Genomic DNA, 18,328 nt, shown 5'->3' with positions numbered 1-18,328 from the left:
ACAACTGTAACCCCAACACACCCCTAACCCTATCCGTAACCCTAACCACAAGCCTAATCTTAACCCTATTTCCAACCCTAGCCCTATTTCCAACCCTAACTCTAATTCCAACCCTAACCCTAAGGCTATGTGCCCACGTTGCGGATTCGTGTGAGATTTTTCCGCACGATTTTTGAAAAATCTGCAGGTAAAAGGCACTGCATTTTACCTGCAGATTTACAGCAGATTTCCAGTGTTTTTTTGTGCGGATTTCACCTGCGGATTCTTATTGAGGAACAGGTGTAAAACGCTGCGGAATCCGCACAAAGAATTGACATGCTGCGGAAAATACAACGCAGCATTTCTGCACGGAATTTTCCGCACCATGGGCACAGCGGATTTGGTTTTCCATAGGTGTACATGGTACTGTAAACCTGATGGAAAACTGCTACGAATTCGCAGCGGCCAATCCGCAGCCAAATCCGCACTGTGTGCACATGCCATAACCCTAACCCTACCCCTAACCCTACCCCTAACCCTAACCCTACCCCTAACCCTACCCCTAACCCTACCCGTAACCCTAACCCTACCCCTAACCCTACCCCTAGTTCTAACCCTAACCCTAGTGGAAAACGAAAAAAAAAAAATATATATTTTCTTTATTTTATTATTGTCCCTACCTATGGGGGTGATAAAGGGGGGTTTATTTATTATTTTTTTATTTTGATCGCTGTGATAGAACCTACCACAGCGATCAAAATATACTTGTAAGGAATCTGCCGGCTGGCAGATTCGGCGGGCGCACTGAGCATGCGCCCGCCATTTTGGAAGATGGCGGCGCCCAGCGAGGAGACGTACGGACACCGGGAGGATCGGTAAGTATGAAGGGGTGGTGGGGGGGTGGATCGGAGCACAGGGGGGGTAATCGGACCACAGGGGGGGTGAATCCAAACAAGGAGGGAGCGGACAGGAGGACGGGGGAGCCGGCAGGCGGACGGAGGGGACCGGACCCCATAACGGAGGACTGGGGGGGCGATCGGTGGGTGTGGGGGGGGGGGGTCACTTTAGTATTTCCAGCCATGGCCGATGTTATTGCAGCATCGGCCATGGCTGGATTGTAATATTTCACCAGTTTTTTAGGTGAAATATTACAAATCGCTCTGATTGGCTGTTTCACTTTCAACAGCCAATCAGAGCGATCGTAGCCACGGGGGGGGTGAAGCCACCCCCCCTGGGCTGAAGCACCACTCCCCCTGTCTCTGCAGATCGGGTGAGATTGGAGTTAACCCTTTCACCCGATCTGCAGGAACGCGATCAAACCATGACGCATACGCTGCGTCATAGGTCGCATTGGCACCGACTTTCATGACGCAGCGTATGCGTCAAAGGTCGTGAAGGGGTTAAGCATCCTATTAAAAGAATGAAATCCGCATTTTGTATGCCCATGCTGCTTTTTTTCCTGAGCGGCAACGCATTCTGGAAAAAAACGCAGCATGTTCATTAATTTGTGAAATCACAGGGATTCTGCACATAGGAATGCATTGATCCACTTACTTTCCGCATGTGGCTATGCCCACCATGTGGGAAGTAAGCAGATCACGTGCGGTGGTACCCAGGGTGGAGGAGAGGAGACTGTCCTCCACGGACTGGGCACCATATAATTGTTAAAAAAGAATTAAAATAAAAAATCGTGATATACTCACCTTCCGATGGCCCCCTGAGTCCTCTTGCCTCTCAGCGGTGCACGCGGCGGCTTCCGTTCCCAGTGATGCTGTATGTGAAGGACCTGGTCTGATGTCGCGGTCACGTGACCGTGATGTCATCCCAGGTCCTTCGCACACTGCATCCCAGCCGCCGCGTGCACCGCTGAGTTGATCGGGTGACGTCGGAAGGTGAGAATAACCATATATATATTTTTTTTATTATTGTTTTTATCATTAGATCTTTGTACTATTGATGCTGCATAGGCAGCATCAATAGTAAAAAGTTGGTCACACTTGTCAAACACTGTTTAACAAGTGTGACCAACCTGTCAATCAGTTTTCCAAGCGATGCTACAGATCGCTTGGAAAACGCTAGCATTCTGCAAGCTAATTACGCTTGTAAAACGCTAGTGTTAGCGGGAATATGCATGCCAATTCCGCATGCGATATACCCGCGACAGGAGTTGCAGAATTGCGGCGGAAATTTCCGTGGCAATTCCGCAACGTGCACTTACGGAAGCTAAAGAAACAATTTATAGCTTGCCAACAGTTAGATCACTACAATCGCCTCAATGAAAACATCAGTAAGGCAATAATAAGCTTCGTTTTACTTTGTTGTTCAGGATGAAGCATAGTCATAAATAAAATACAAAAGTATAGTTCTGATGAGTGCTTACTTATGGATTCATAGCTGTTCATTTGTTCTCCCAAAAATTTATTCAGTGATTTAAAAAAAAAAAAAAAAAATGGACATCCTACAAAGTTTGAGCAATGTCTACTAATTCTCAGATGGCTCTTCTGCACAGTATAAAATCAGGAGAAACTTTATAAATGTCTGCTATCACAAGAAAGATCTTGGAATGTAAGCTGAATGGCACTGTCTTCAGCAGGCACCATGAAATGGCTTGAAGTAACCTTCAGTTAATCATACAAAGGCGGATACTGCTCGGTTGAAGGGTATGGGGAACCTGTCAGGTTCCCTTTAACTCGGGTGGACCCAAAGCCCATAACAGGCCATACATACTCTGACTCAAAAGGAAACGGCCATTGTTTGTAAGAAATTGTGGACAAGATTCCTTTTTGCCCAGTAGAAGGGGCAAATTGATGATAAAAGGTCAGTTTAAATACTATTAATTAAGACTAGCTCATATTTTATAGGTTGATGATTTAACTACTATTCTTTTTAAAAACTTGAAAAAGGACATGTCTAGTGATGCAGTATTTTTTTAAATGTAGTATATGTTGTATAACATGATTAGGATGAGACTGTATTTAGAAAATCACGCTTCAAAATCCGAACCTACGGAGATCCCAACTTGACACAAGTGCATTCTTTGGAAAATGTGGAATGTATAGTGTTCCCAAAATCAACCATCAAAATTTAGAATTTCACTTCTCAAAAACAAAACATCAGTCTTGTGACATATCAAATTAAAGCCTGTGCAATTCTGAATAAAATGGTGACTCTCCCAGCTCTTTATCTTAATTGTAGCCCGAGATATGATGATGATAAATGTAAGGTTATGCAAGCCCAAGGCTTTTCAAAACTTTAGAAATCTATAAAAAAAAACCTAATAATAAAAATTCCAATCTTACATTGTTACATTTACTAAAGTAGCACTTAAAAACAAAACAAAGAAAATAAATATCCTAAAATGTGAAGTAAAAAAAATATTCAGATTTGGATCGCTTGAAATGGAATGACCCTTTCCAAAGTTCAAATATTGCAAGTTGGGGCTAGAGGCTTAAGGTTTTTGCAAAAAAAAAAAAAAAAAATTGACGACATTAAAAATGGCTATCTTATGTTATCAAATTGTGTGCAGTGTCTGTGGGTTCAAAATGCCCTGGACAAAATTGTGTAGTTTCCAAAATGAGGTCTCTTGTGGGGAAGGGGGGGGATGCTCCTGTTTAGGCACCTTATGGACCCTGCAAATGTGACAGCGTGCCCATAATCTATTTCAGCCAAATTTGTGTTCCAAAAGTTCAAATATCACTCCTTGCGTTTGGGCTTAATTTTTTTTTTTTCAAAAGTTAAAAGCCCTTTGAAAATGAAATGACTTCTCTCATGGCACATTATCAAATAATTATCAGCCATACTCACAGATGAAGTTCACACACTTGAGAAAGTTTGGCTCCCCTGGGCAGAATATGCCCATCATACCCCCTTCGCCACGCCATCACTTCACGTGAAAACTTCAGTCACCTCCAACTCTTCATGAAATGCCTAGTGATCATGAGGTCTGATTGGAGCCAGTCTTCCCTCCATCCTATTTTTCTACCTGCGTTTGTATGTTTTTGTTATGAATCATGATTGTGACGTGTTTAAAATCCTTAATAAAAAATAAGCCAGCATAATGTTTAATTCTCATACCCCCACACTGCATGTCATGTGCACACCTTCCTGGGAGTGTGACATTCTGAGCAGAAAGTAAAGGTACCGTCACACTAAGCGACGCTGCAGCGATAGCGACAACGATGCCGATCGCTGCAGCGTCGCTGTTTGGTCGCTGGAGAGCTGTCACACAGACCGCTCTCCAGCGACCAACGATGCCGAGGTCCCCGGGTAACCAGGGTAAACATCAGGTTGCTAAGCGCAGGGCCGCGCTTAGTAACCCGATGTTTACCCTGGTTACCAGCGTAAAATGTAAAAAAAACAAACAGTACATACTCACCTGCGTCCCCTGGCGTCCGCTTCCTGCAATGACTGAGCGCCGGCCCTAACAGCAGAGCGGTGACGTCACCGCTGTGCTGTACTTTCATTTTCACTTTGCGGCGTTCAGTCAGTGTGGGAAGCGGACGCCGGGGGACGCATGTGAGTATGTAGTGGTTGTTTTTTTTACATTTTACGCTGGTAACCAGGGTAAACATCGGGTTAATAAGCGCGGCCCTGCGCTTAGTAACCCGATGTTTACCCTGGTTACCAGTGTAAAATATCGCTGGTATCGTTGCTTTTGCTGTCAAACACAACGATACACGGCGATCGGACGACCAAATAAAGTTCTGAACTTTATTCAGCGACCAGCGACATCACAGCAGGATCCTGATCGCTGCTGCGTGTCAAACTAAACGATATCGCTAGCCAGGACGCTGCAACGTCACGGATCGCTAGCGATATCGTTTAGTGTGACAGTACCTTAAGGCCATGTGTGCTCTTTGCAATCTATGCAAATTACACTCCTAATTGGGTATAACCCCTATTCTGACTTGTCTCTCTGGTAGTGTGACTGCAGTCAGTGTTGCAGCTATCTCCTAAGTTATGTATGACTTTAGGATCAGACTAAACACAGAAGTTAACTTTTGATGACCTAGAAGAAAATTGCCTGCGAAGGTGGGTATTGCTTTTACAGGGAACTTGTCAGCCCTTTCATTCTGCTCGGAGAGCACCCATAGTGACAGTCTGATATCAGTGGTTTGTATTTTGTCCTGATGCAGTAGTTTTGCTGATTTTTTTTTTTTTTTTTTTTAAATGGACTTTCACGGATTATACAAAATTGTCCAAAATATAGGGAATGTTACATACCGTAATTAAAGTAGTAACCTTTCTCTACCTCCATTTCATGCTGAGCATGTGAAAATCAGTTTTCAGGTAACTTATTTGTCTAAAGCAGTCACATGATAAACATGACCACAATATTATTATTAACAGCATTTTTTTATATTTCCTATTGAGGCAATTTGGGATAATTCCAGAGCAACCCCTTTACATTGAAGTCTAATGCATTTGTGATTTGGGGACTCATCCTGTCCTCCCACTGCTGATTGGCAGCTTTTACCTTCTGCACAGTAATATGTAGAAACTGTGTTTTCCCTCCTTGGACTAGTACATATGTGGTGGTTCATATGTTCTTTTTTTGTGGACCGATCTAACCTCATATATAATCAAAAGAGAAATCTTTTATTTTGATTTGAGTCACTGGCCAAATGTGTCATTGAAAGACTATGGCTCTGTGCAAAAAAAATCTGATCGTACTCAGATGCCGCCTTCTGTGTGGTGCCAGCTTTTCACAACCTGAGAGCAGACATTGATGTCTGAATGAGCCCAAAGAGAGACTGCTGAGGTGGTATGCCTCACTATATGCTGTGTTTTGAAAAGACAAATGTAGAATTCTAGCTAATCATTTAATTGTCATGTATCCTGGACTTTAGATGACATTTAACAACTTTTGATTCTCTTTGCATGCTTCTGAGTGTCTTCATTCTGCTTTACGATGTGATTGTGATTCCAACTTCACCAGCATTTAATTGGCAGATGTAAAAAATAAAAAAAGTATTTTCCACTTTGTAGCAATGGTGCGAAACATGGAGCCTTCTTGCCAAAGCCATTGCTACTGTCATTTTGCTTAAGGTGCTTTTACATGTCCATCTGAGAGAAGTGCTAGTACTTTTAAATGTTCCTTGTTCGTCACAGCTGTTCTTGGCAGCAATGCAAATTAGCCATGTGTCCAACTGCCAGTTTTAATTTTTTTGTTTTGTTTCCTTCCCCACTCTCCTTTCTTTACTCCTTGTGAGCAGATGGATGGGTTAGGTGTGGCTATGCAGAAAGACATTTAAAAAAAAAAAAAAAAAAAAAAAGTTTGTCATTGACTCCCCTCCCCCTTTCTACCTCGTGTCCCTGTTGCACAGATCCTGTCATTCATTCCCTGCCAGCGCTCAACACCAGACAGCTAGCTTTTGGCCGCACTTCAGATGGGTGTACAGCTGGGACCTGTTACACTTCGGCTGTTTGCCCTTCCAGTTATAAATAGCTCCTACCGCCAGCCTTCATCAGAGCAGTCCCAGAGGTAATAAACAGGCTAATTACTGTGGGAACACTGGCAATCTTATGTATTCGCCCTCCATCGCTGCCTTTTACAATATTGTGCAACACTGGACTACAAGTCATATGAAGAATCAGCCTTCGATTCCGTCCTTAGAAATTTTGCAGATTAGAGGTATTTTTGTACATGATCTGTTAAAACATGTGTGTAATATATACTTTTTTTTTTTAAACTTTTGGTTGTTTGTTAATCTAAATAATTGAAAGTGTGGCTTTTTTATGTTTTTCACAGCCTGGCAGTCCCATGGATCAAATGGGAAAGATGAGACCCCAACCATATGGCTCGAGTAACCCATACAACCAACAGCCTGGTCCTCAGCAAGGGCATTCTGGTTACCCAGTGCAGCCTTATTCTTCACAGACATCACAGAGATACCCAATGGCCATGCAGGGTCGACCTCAAGGAGCAATGAGTATGCAGTATGGCCAACAGGTAACTTTCAAAGTTTTGTAATGTTAAGTTTCAAAGAAGACAGCCTAACATGTTAATCCGTAGCAACCCCATGAGGCAAATACTAACTGCCCCATAATAGGGGAAAAATACCTATCTGACTCCACGTACGCCAATATGACTAATTCTTTGGCTCAACGACAATCACAGAATTTAGTGCCCTTAACCTGTAATATAGTTTTCAAGAACGTTATCCAGGCCCTTCTTGAACTTTTGTAGTGAATCACCCATTACAGCATCATGTTGCAGAGTTCCATAGTCTCACTGCTCCAATAATAAAGAATCTCCTTCTGTAATTATGATTAAACCTTCTTTCCAGTAGAAAATGTCCTCTTGTCATTGTTGTAGGCCTAGAAGTGACAAGATGATTAGAAAGACCTCTGTACTGTCCCTTTTTTATATTTGTACATGGTAATAAGATTGCCCCTAAGCCATGAACTGAATAACCTTGTTTGATAACCTGTCTTAGTATTGTAGTCCACTTATTCCCTTAAAGGGAAACGGTCACCCCGTTTTTTCAATATGAGATAAAAATATCGTTAAATAGGGCCTGAGCTGTGGTTTTTCTGCAGATTTCACTGCGGTTTTACAACTGCGTTTTCTATTGGAACAGTTGTAAAACCGCTGCGGAATCTGCAGAAAGTGACATGCTGCGGAATGTGAACCGCTGCGTTTCCACGCAGTTTTTTCCGCAGCATGTGCACAGCGTTTTTTGTTTCCCATAGGTTTACATTCAACTGTAAACTCATGGGAAACTGCTGCGGACACGCTGCTGGGAAACTGCTGCGGACCCGCAGCTGCGGACACGCTGCTGCGGACCCGCAGCTGCAGAAACGCTGCTGCGGACCCGCAGCTGCGGAAACGCTGCTGCGGACCCGCTGCTGCGGACCCGCTGCTGCGGACCCGCTGCTGCGGACCCGCTGCTGCGGACCCGCAGCTGCGGACCCGCTGCTGCGGACCCGCAGCTGCGGACCCGCAGCTGCGGACCCGCAGCTGCGGAAACGCTGCTGCGGAAACGCTGCTGCAGACACGCTGCTGCGGACCCGCAGCTGCGGAAACGCTGCTGCGGATCCGCAGCGTTCTCCGCAGCGTTTTCCGCAGCGTGTGCACATACCCTTAGAATTAGGCTATGTGCACATGGTGCGGATTTGGCTGCGGATCCACAGCGGATTGGCCGCTGCAGATTCCTAGCAGTGTTCCATCAGGTTTACAGTACCATGTAAACCTATGGAAAACCAAATCCGCTGTGCCCATGGTGCGGAAAATACCACGCAGAAATGCTGCGTTGTATTTTACGCAGCATGTCAATTCTTTGTGTGGATTCCGCAGCGTTTTACACCTGTTCCTCAATAGCAATCCGCAGGTGTAATCCGCACAAAAAACACTGGAAATCTGCGGTAAATCTGCATGTAAAACGCAGTGCCTTTTACCTGCGGATTTTTCAAAAATGGTGCGAAAAAATGTCACACGAATCCGCAACGTGGGCACATAGCCTTAGGGTTGGAATTAGAGTTGGGGTTGGAATTAGGGCTAGGGTTGGAAATAGGGTTAAGATTAGGCTTGTGGTTAGGGTTATGGTTAGGGTTAGGGGTGTATTGGGGTTAGGGTTGTGGTTAGGGTTAGGATTAGCGTTAGGGTTGGGATTAGGGTTAGGGGTGTGTTGGGGTTAGGGTTGTGGTTAGGGGTGTGTTGGGGTTAGGGTTGTGATTAGGGTTATGGCTAGAGTTGGCATTAGGGTTAGGGGTGTGTTGGGGTTAGTGTTGGAGTTAGAATTGAGGGGTTTCCACTGTTTAGGCACATCAGGGGTCTCCAAACGCAACATGGCGCCACCATTGATTCCAGCCAATCTTGCATTCAAAAAGTCAAATGGTGCTCCCTCCCTCCCGGGCCCTGACGTGCGCCCAAACAGTGGTTTACCCCCACATATGGGGTACCAGCATACTCAGGACAAACTGGGCAACAACTATTGGGGTCCAATTGCTCCTGTTACCCTTGTGAAAATAAAAAATTGCTTGCTAAAACATCATTTTTTTTTTTTTTTTTAATTCGTTTATTAGTTCAGTATAAACAAACAATGCACACATTTGCAATTATCATCAATTATACCGTGACATACAAATAGTTGTGGAACAACATCATATCAGAAGTTACAAAGATAATGAATTGTGCATGGTAAATCATTAGATTCTTTTCAACTTAACAACTTTAACCACTAACAGTAACAGTAAGTCGCCAAAAGAAAACAAAATTAAATCCTGCTTTGTGAGCAATGTCCCCAAAAACCACAAGGCCACCCTCCTATGTAGATGTCTAATCAGTGCAGACTATAGAGTATGACAAGAGGAGTTCCATTTGCCCCATATCTTCTCGAATTTATCTGGACATCCTCTATTTTGATACATTGTTTTTTCATATGGGATAACTGAATTCACCAAATCGATCCAAACTCTAAGGGTCGGGGGGGAGCCACCCATCCATCTTAACGCCAATACCTTCCTTGCCAAAAAGAGCGTCTCTCGGAGAAAGATCCCAGTGTGATGATCCCAGGTCTCCATATCCCACACCCCAAACAAACAGGTTAACGGTTCAAGTGGGACAGGAATCGACAATAACGATGTCAATAATGTCGTCACCTCTCTCCAATAATGAAGAACTACAGGGCACCTCCAAATCATATGAACAAAATCAGCATCGGGCACATGACATCGCAAACAATCTGACGAATGTAAGCGGCCCATTTTAAAGAGACGCGTCGGGGTTAAATAGGCCTGATATATGATATATAATTGGGTCATTCTATTATTGATTGAAGGGGAAACTTTTTAGTTGAAGATTCAAGAATATCCTCCCAATCCTCTCCCAGTACATCGGGAAGGAGTTCCTCCCATTTCCCCTTGACAGAGTTGATGACCGACCCATCTCCCATGGACAATAGATATGTATATAGAGAGGATATAAGTCCTTGAGGACCCTGCGATTTGAGGATGCCTATTAAAGGCAAAGAGATCGCTCGACCTGTACCCACAATTCGTATATATGATTGAAAAGCTGACCTCAGCTGTAAATACCTAAAGAATTGGGACCTAGGAATGTTGTAATTATTTCGTAGTTGTTCAAAGGTTACAAAAATCCCCTGGTTATGTATATCGCTCACCGAGAGAACACCATGGGAGACCCAGAAATCAGTGGATGGGTGATTTAGTAATTCAGGTATATAACCATTGTTCCACAGTGGCATCTCGGCTATGACATCCGTAAATTTAATAATTCTTTTTATTTGTCTCCAAATCAATCTCGCCAGCCGGAGCATAGGTAACAGACGACAAGTACCAACTTTCTCCATCTCTAAAAATCCCAGCGGGCAATCAATCCGGGCAGAATGAATTAAATGACTCTCAGAATTAGGCAAGGAGCTATCAGGCATCCATCTACTTATCGCCTTAGCCTGTCCGGCAAGGTAGTACAGATAGAGGTCTGGTAGAGCCGCCCCACCCCCCTTTTTTGGTCTCTGTAAAATAGATAGTTTGAGTTTGGGTCTGGCCTTTCCCCATATAAAGGATGTGATTAAGGAGTTTAATTTTGCAAAAAATGATTTGGGTATTGGTACAGCACTATGTTGAAAGCAGTAATTGAGTTTGGGAAGCAGTATCATCTTAATTAAATTGCGGCCTGCAACACGGAGGGGGAGTCTACTCCAGGTTATAAATTTAGACTTGACCAAATCCAGCAATGGATAAATGTTTTGTTGTAGGTCCAACCGACTGTATTGAGACATATGAATACCCAGATATTTGAAGTTGGAAACTACAGGTAGCGAAGTGGGAATCCCGAGGCAGGGAGCCGAAGTATGAGATAGAGGCATCAGGGCAGATTTATCCCAATTTATATATAGGCCGGAAAATTTGCTAAATCTATCTATGGTTGCTATCACTTGTGGTAGAGTTTCTTCTGCTTTATCCATAAATATTATCATATCATCAGCATATAGGCCAATGGTATCCGTACGATCTGCAATATTTATTCCCTTAATATCCGTGAAGGATCTTATGCGTATTGCTAAAGCCTCTATCGCAAGGGCGAAGAGAGCTGGGGATAAAGGGCACCCCTGCCGGGTTCCCCTGTGTAATGCAAAAGATTCAGAGATGGAATTATTTACGATTACACGCGCCCTGGGATTCTTATACAGCGTGTCTATCCCCCTAATAAATTTTCCTCCAAAACCATATTTCTGCAGACACGCGGAGAGGAAAGGCCACTCAAGGGAGTCAAATGCCTTGGCCGTATCTAGCGATGCCAGCGCCCAACTATTGTCTGGCTCTAGAGAGCTATACTGAATCACCGATTGGACTCGCCTGATATTGATAGAAGTACTTTTCCCGGGCATAAAGCCAGTTTGATCCGGGTGTATAAGATCCAATATGAGCGTATTTAGTCTAGTGGCCAATATTTTAGTGAAAATCTTGTAATCTACGTTTACTAGTGATATGGGGCGATACGATCCACATTCCAGAGGGTCCTTCCCTTCTTTTTTAAGTACAATAATGTTTGCATCATAGAATGTCTCGGGCATTGTCTCTCCCTCCCATATACTCCTGAGTACTTTCAATAAAAGTGGTGCCAATTGACCTCGATATTTCTTATACATTTCAATAGGGAACCCATCAGGTCCAGGGGCTTTCCCGGTGGCCATGTCCATTATAGCTTGCTCAACCTCCTCCAAAGTAAACTCAGCCTCCATAAAGGCTTGCTGAATTGGACTTAATGAAGGGAATGCTATATCCGATAAATAGTCTACACATTCAGGAACACCCAAACCACTATTAGACTTGTATCAAGATTTATAGTAATCATAAAAACACTGGAGGATCTCCTCAGTAGAAGATACCAATGAACCATCAGGTGCCCGAATCTGCAATACTGTATTGGATGTGTTATGTTGGCGTACTAAAAAGGCCAATAGTTTACTGGCTTGATTCCCCAATTCGAAATATGATTGACGGGTAAAAAACAATTTACGTTTGGATTTTGTGTCTATATGTTGGGTATATAACCTTTGGGAAGTGAGCCAAGCTACCCTGTTGCCACTAGTTTGGTTGGCCACATAGGCGGCCTCGGATTCCTTCAACTGTCGCTCCATCTCATCATCTCTTCCCGCCGTTATTCTTTTAATATAGGAAATAGTGGAGGACAGACATCCCCTTAGATATGCTTTTAAAGTATCCCAGAACAGACCAAGATTTGAGGGATCTGGGTGGGTAAGGATAAAACAGTTCAACTGATCTACCGTTATATCGCTAGAATCTATTAATTTCAGCCAGAAGGGATTCAATTTCCAAGGTATAAAATTATTTGATTGACCATATTTAAGTTTAAGAATAACTGGACTGTGGTCCGATATCCCCCTATTGCCATGTTCAATACTATCTACCCATAACGCCATATCACTAGATCCAAATATGTAGTCTATACGAGACAGAGACCGCCTAGTTGACGAATGGCAAGTGTAATCCTTTATCCCAGGGTGTCGAATTCTCCACAAGTCCAGCCATCCGCTACCACCCATAAACAGTGCCAACGGAGAAGAAGATTGAACAGAAGGGCCTCCAGATATCCCATCCCCCAGTCTCAATCTATCCAAGGAACTATCCATGACTAAGTTAAAATCTCCCATACAAATAATACTAGCGTCAGGATAATTTAGGGAGAATCCCATTGCCATGCGGAGAACCGATATATTAGCTGGGGGTGGGTTATAGATACACAGTATCACGTATTCCCGAGTATTAATAAAAGCGTGTACAAAAACGAAGCGACCTTCGGGATCTCGTCTTGCCTCCCTGGCCTCCCATCTAACACTTCTATGAATTAGCAAAGAGACCCCTCTTGAGTAACTGGTATGAAATGCATGGAGGGACCACTGCACCCACGGCTTTTGTGTACACTTAGCGGTGTCCCTGGTCAGATGTGTCTCGACAAGTGCTACAACATGGGGGTGATATCGCTTAATTTGTGAAAATACCTTGATTTTTTTACGGGGGGTCTTAATTCCCCGCACATTCCAAGTCATATACACAATCTCAGACCCCATAGCTACACTTGAGAAAAAGAATATTATACATCACAGCCTGTGTAGAAATCAGGAACACCACGCAGAGCACAGAATTATCAATGGCGACTATTAAACACATCAAAAAGTCAAAACTGGTATAAAAACCCAAATAAAATAAAACTTGAACAGTAGAGGAGTTTAATCCTTCACTCCTACAGTCAATCAGAAAAGGGGATACCCTCACTGGAATCAGCGTTCGGTATTGTTGGTAAACTCAACACCCTGTACAGAGAGCTCCATTTGTATTGCCAATGGATAAGAGAGATTGCTCAGGAGTCCGGCACATTAGACACCTTGTATGTACGTAACCATTCGGTTACCTCCGCCGGATCTGTAAAAAACAGGGAAGAGCCTTCATGGACAACGCGGAGCCGAGCCGGGTAGAGCATGGAATAAAGGATATTTTTATCCCTGAGCCGCTTCTTAACTTCCACAAATCGAACTCGCTGCTTCTGGAGCTCCATAGAAAAATCCGGGAAAATTGATATAGTGGCGTTATTGAATTTAATAGGGCCCTTCTGCCTCGCCAGGCGGAGTATCGCATCTCTGTCCCTGCAGTTGAGAAGACGCGCCAAGAAAGGCCGGGGTGGGGCTCCAGCGGGGAGAGGCCTCGTTGGTACTCTATGGGCCCTCTCCACAGAAAACGTTGAGGAGAATCCATCTCCCAGGGAGGTTTTCAGCCAGTCTTCTAGAAATTGTTCAGGCTGCTGACCCTCCGTGCGCTCCGGCAAGCCAATTATTCGAATATTGTTACGGCGCAGTCTGTTTTCCAAGTCATCTGCCTTTTGTTTCCAGGCGTTCACGGACCCGGTGGCCTTTGATAACTTAGCTTCCATAGGGGTAATGGTGTCCTCTATCTGAGACACTCTTGTTTCAACCTCCGAGATGCGCCCTCTCATAGCCTGCATGCATGTCATGTCGCAAGGGACCAACTTCAGTATGTACGTCCTCTATTTTCTCAGTAAGAGAGGATCTAGTGAGGGAAATGGCCTGCATCAATTGCTCAGAGGCTTGTTTGAGAGTTAGTTCATCCTGTTCTCCCTCCTCATTACTGTCAGGTGGATAATTTTTGCGTTGGTGCTGCGTAGAATTATTTCTGAGAGTGCGCACATTATCAGGGGTGCCTTCTCTGGAAAATTTCTTTAATTTCTCAGCAGCCCCCGCTCCTTTAGAATGTTGCATGGCGGCTAGCAGAAGGACCCCACAGAAGGATCACACATATAGTTATAGCTGATCTATTCTTCAATAACTGATCTGCCAATATTAAATACTGAGATGGCTCCCAGGAAGATCATCGGTTAGGCAAGGGACTTTTCAGATGTTCACAAAAACAGCAGCACAGGGTTTAATAGGCACAACGTCCCAGAGCAGCCCACAGCCTCCCCAGGCAGCACAGCAGGTAGGGAGGGGTTAATCCCTCCAAAGTTTATGGCACAAACAAGGACCTGTCAGACAAGGGGGGGTGCAGAGCCCAATTTTCCAGGGCACATACCGCACTACCCCTTTATTACTGCTATAATGCGTTCACCTCCCAGATTGTGCCGCTGTCTTATTATGGAGCGTCACTCTCCTTGCTGCTGGAGAGCACACTGCAGTAATGGCCGCCGCCTCCCGGGTGCCGCCCACCGCTCCGGACCCAGCACCTGTACTTCAGTGTTCCACAGCGCTCCCGTCCCAGCGCAGGTGCCCGCTCTCTCTAAGATAGGTATGTCCGGCTTCAGCAACCGCCGGCGCCGCGTCCCTGTATAGTGGAACACGCGCCCAAGATGGCCGCCGCAGCCTGGGGATCACACTGCCCGTCCAGGCCACTTCACTTCCCGGCGTCTCCGGGCTCCAGAACTGCCGTTTTCAGGGGTCACCGGTCTCCTGGGATCTTGAGGGCTCCTCTCCAGCCAGTGTAGCCGGTGAAACAGGGGAATTTAGGCAGGATTTGCTCAGGATAACCGGAGCTCTCTAAAGGTGCGTCCTTTCTCTTGGACTACATAGCCACGCCCCCTCTAAAACATCATTTTTGAGGGAAAAAAAAATGATTTTTTATTTTCACGGCTCTGCGTTGTAAACTTCTGTGAAGCACTTGGGGGTTCAAAGTGCTCACCACATATCTAGATGAGTTCCTTGGGGGGGTCTAGTTTTCAAAATGGGGTCACTTGTGGGGGGTTTCTACTGTTTAGGCACATCAGGGGCTCTGCAAACGTAACATGATGCCCGCAGGCCATTCCATCAAAGTCTGCAATACAAAGCGTCACTACTTCCCTTCCGAGCCCCGGCATGTGCCCAAACAGTGGTTTTCCCCCACATATGGGGTATCAGCGTACTCAGGAGAAACTGGACAACAACTTTTAGGGTCCAATTTCTCCTGTTACCCTTGGGAAAATAAAAAATTGTGGGCTAAAAAATCATTTTTGAGAAAAGAAAAAATATTTTTTATTTTCATGGCTCTGCGTTATGAACTTCTGTGAAGCACTTGGGGGTTCAAAGTGCTCACCACACATCTAGATTAGTTCCTTGGGAGGTCTAGTTTCCAAAATGGGGTCACTTGTCGGGGAGCTCCAATGTTTAGGCACACAGGGGCTCTCCAAACGCGACGTGGTATCCGCTAATGATTGGAGCTAATTTTCCATTCAAAAAGCCAAATGGCGTGCCTTCCCTTCCGAGCCCTGCCGTGCGCCCAAACAGTGGTTTACCCCCACATATGGGGTATCATTGTACTCAGGACAAACTGGACAACAACATTTGGGGTCCAATTTCTCCGGTTACCCTTGGGAAAATAAAACATTCCGGGCTAAAAATCATTTTTGAGGAAAGAAAAATTATTTTTTATTTTCACGGCTCTGCGGTATAAACTTCTGTGAAGCACTTGGGGGTTCAAAGTGCTCACTATGCATCTAGATAAGTTCCTTGGGGGGGTCTAGTTTCTAAAATGGGGTCACTTATAGGGGAGCTCCAATATTTAGGCACACAGGGGCTCTCCAAACGCGACGTGGTATCCGCTAATGATTGGAGCTAATTTTCCATTCAAAAAGTCAAATGGCGCGCCTTCCCTTCCGAGCCTTGCCGTGCACCCATACAATGGTTTACCCCCACATATGAGGTATCGGCGTACTCGGGAGAAATTGCCCAACAAATTTTAGGATCCATTTTCTCCTGTTGCCCATGTGAAAATGAAAAAATTGAGGCTAAAATAAATTTTGTGTGAAAAAAAAGTACTTTTTCATTTTTACGGATCAATTTGTGAAGCACCTGAGGGTTTAAAGTGCTCACTATGCTTCTAGATAAGTTCCTTGGGGGGTCTAGTTTCCAAAATGGGCTCACTTGTGGGGGAGCTCCAATGTTTAGGCACACGGGGGCTCTCCAAACGCGACATGGTGTCCGCTAAAGATTGGAGCCAATTTTTCCTTCAAAAAGTCAAATGGCGCTCCTTCCCTTCTGAGCCCTGCCATGCGCCCAAACAGTGGTTTACCCCCACATATGAGGTATCAGCGTACTCAGGACAAATTGGACAACAACCTTCGTGGTCCAGTTTCTCCTTTTACCCTTGGGAAAATAAAAAAATTGTTTCTAAAAGATCATTTTTGTGACTAAAAAGTTAAAGGTTCATTTTTTCCTTCCAAGTTGCTTCTGCTGCTGTGAAACACCTGAAGGGTTAATAAACTTCTTGAATGTGGTTTTGAGCACCTTGAGGGGTGCAGTTTTTAGAGTGGTGTCACTTTTGGGTATTTTCAGCCATATAGAACCCTCAAACTGACTTCAAATGTGAGGTGGTCCCTAAAAAAAAAATGGTTTTGTAAATTTTGTTGTAAAAATGAGAAATCACTGGTCAAATTTTAACCCTTATAACTTCCTAGCAAAAAAATTTTGTTTCCAAAATTGTGCTGATGTAAAGTAGACATATGGGAAATGTTATTTATTAACTATTTTGTGTCACATAACTCTCTAGTTTAACAGGATAAAAATTCAAAATGTGAAAATTGCGAAATTTTCAAAATTTTCGCTAAATTTCCATTATTTTCACAAATAAACTCAGAAATTATCGACCTAAATTTACCACTAACATGAAGCCCAATATGTCACGAAAAAACAATCTCGGAACCGCTAGGATCCGTTGAAGCGTTCCTAAGTTATTACCTCATAAAGGGACACTGGTCAGAATTGCAAAAAACGGCCAGGTCATTAAGGTCAAAATAGGCTGGGTCATGAAGGGGTTAACTGTATTTTTATCTCTTATTGAAAAAACGGGGTGACAGGTTCCCTTTAATAACCTTTAATCATTCTTTCTGCACCCGCTGTAGGTCAGCCATGTCCTTACACCCTGGAGTCCAAAGTTGTACTGTGTTCTACGTGTGATACTTGTGATACTTTGTGTGTCTGTGTGGCTGTACTGGCGATACTCTGTTCTACGTGTGGCTGTACTAGCGATACTCTGTTCTACGTTTGGCTGTACTAGCGATACTCTGTTCTACGTTTGGCTGTACTAGCGATACTCTGTGTTCTACGTGTGGCTGTACTAGCGATACTCTGTTCTACGTTTGGCTGTACTAGCGATAGAACAGAGACTACGTGTGGCTGTACTAGCGATACTCTGTTCTACGTGTGGCTGTACTAGCGATACTCTGTTCTACGTTTGGCTGTACTAGCGATACTCTGTTCTACGTTTGGCTGTACTAGCGATACTGTGTTCTACGTGTGGCTGTACTAGCGATACTCTGTTCTACGTTTGGCTGTACTAGCGATAGAACAGAGACTACGTGTGGCTGTACTAGCGATACTCTGTTCTACGTGTGGCTGTACTAGCGATACTCTGTTCTACGTTTGGCTGTACTAGCGATACTCTGTTCTACGTTTGGCTGTACTAGCGATACTCTGTGTTCTACGTGTGGCTGTACTAGCGATACTCTGTTCTACGTTTGGCTGTACTAGCGATAGAACAGAGACTACGTGTGGCTGTACTAGCGATACTCTGTTCTACGTGTGGCTGTACTAGCGATACTCTGTTCTACGTTTGGCTGTACTAGCGATACTCTGTTCTACGTTTGGCTGTACTAGCGATACTCTGTGTTCTACGTGTGGCTGTACTAGCGATACTCTGTTCTACGTTTGGCTGTACTAGCGATACTCTGTTCTACGTTTGGCTGTACTAGCGATACTCTGTGTTCTACGTGTGGCTGTACTAGCGATACTCTGTTCTACGTTTGGCTGTACTAGCGATAGAACAGAGACTACGTGTGGCTGTACTAGCGATACTCTGTTCTACGTTTGGCTGTACTAGCGAT

The 18,328-nt window shown here is 44.3% G+C and overlaps 1 protein-coding gene across 2 annotated transcripts in view; it reads left to right on the top strand.

The window, feature by feature from the left end:
* ARID1A (AT-rich interaction domain 1A) overlaps nucleotides 1–18,328 on the top strand; it is a 183,857-nt gene that overhangs the window by 88,993 nt on the left and 76,536 nt on the right. For both annotated transcript variants that reach the window (XM_077295708.1, XM_077295707.1), the window contains exon 2: nucleotides 6,731–6,931. In XM_077295708.1, the coding sequence (XP_077151823.1) occupies nucleotides 6,731–6,931 (201 nt within the window). The remainder of the gene's footprint in view (nucleotides 1–6,730; nucleotides 6,932–18,328) is intronic.

This window comes from Ranitomeya variabilis, chromosome 3, assembly GCF_051348905.1.
Source record: "Ranitomeya variabilis isolate aRanVar5 chromosome 3, aRanVar5.hap1, whole genome shotgun sequence".
NCBI lineage: Eukaryota > Metazoa > Chordata > Amphibia > Anura > Dendrobatidae > Ranitomeya > Ranitomeya variabilis.
The sequence above is the reverse complement of the archived record's forward strand: the minus strand, read 5'-3'. Positions and strand labels throughout refer to the sequence as shown.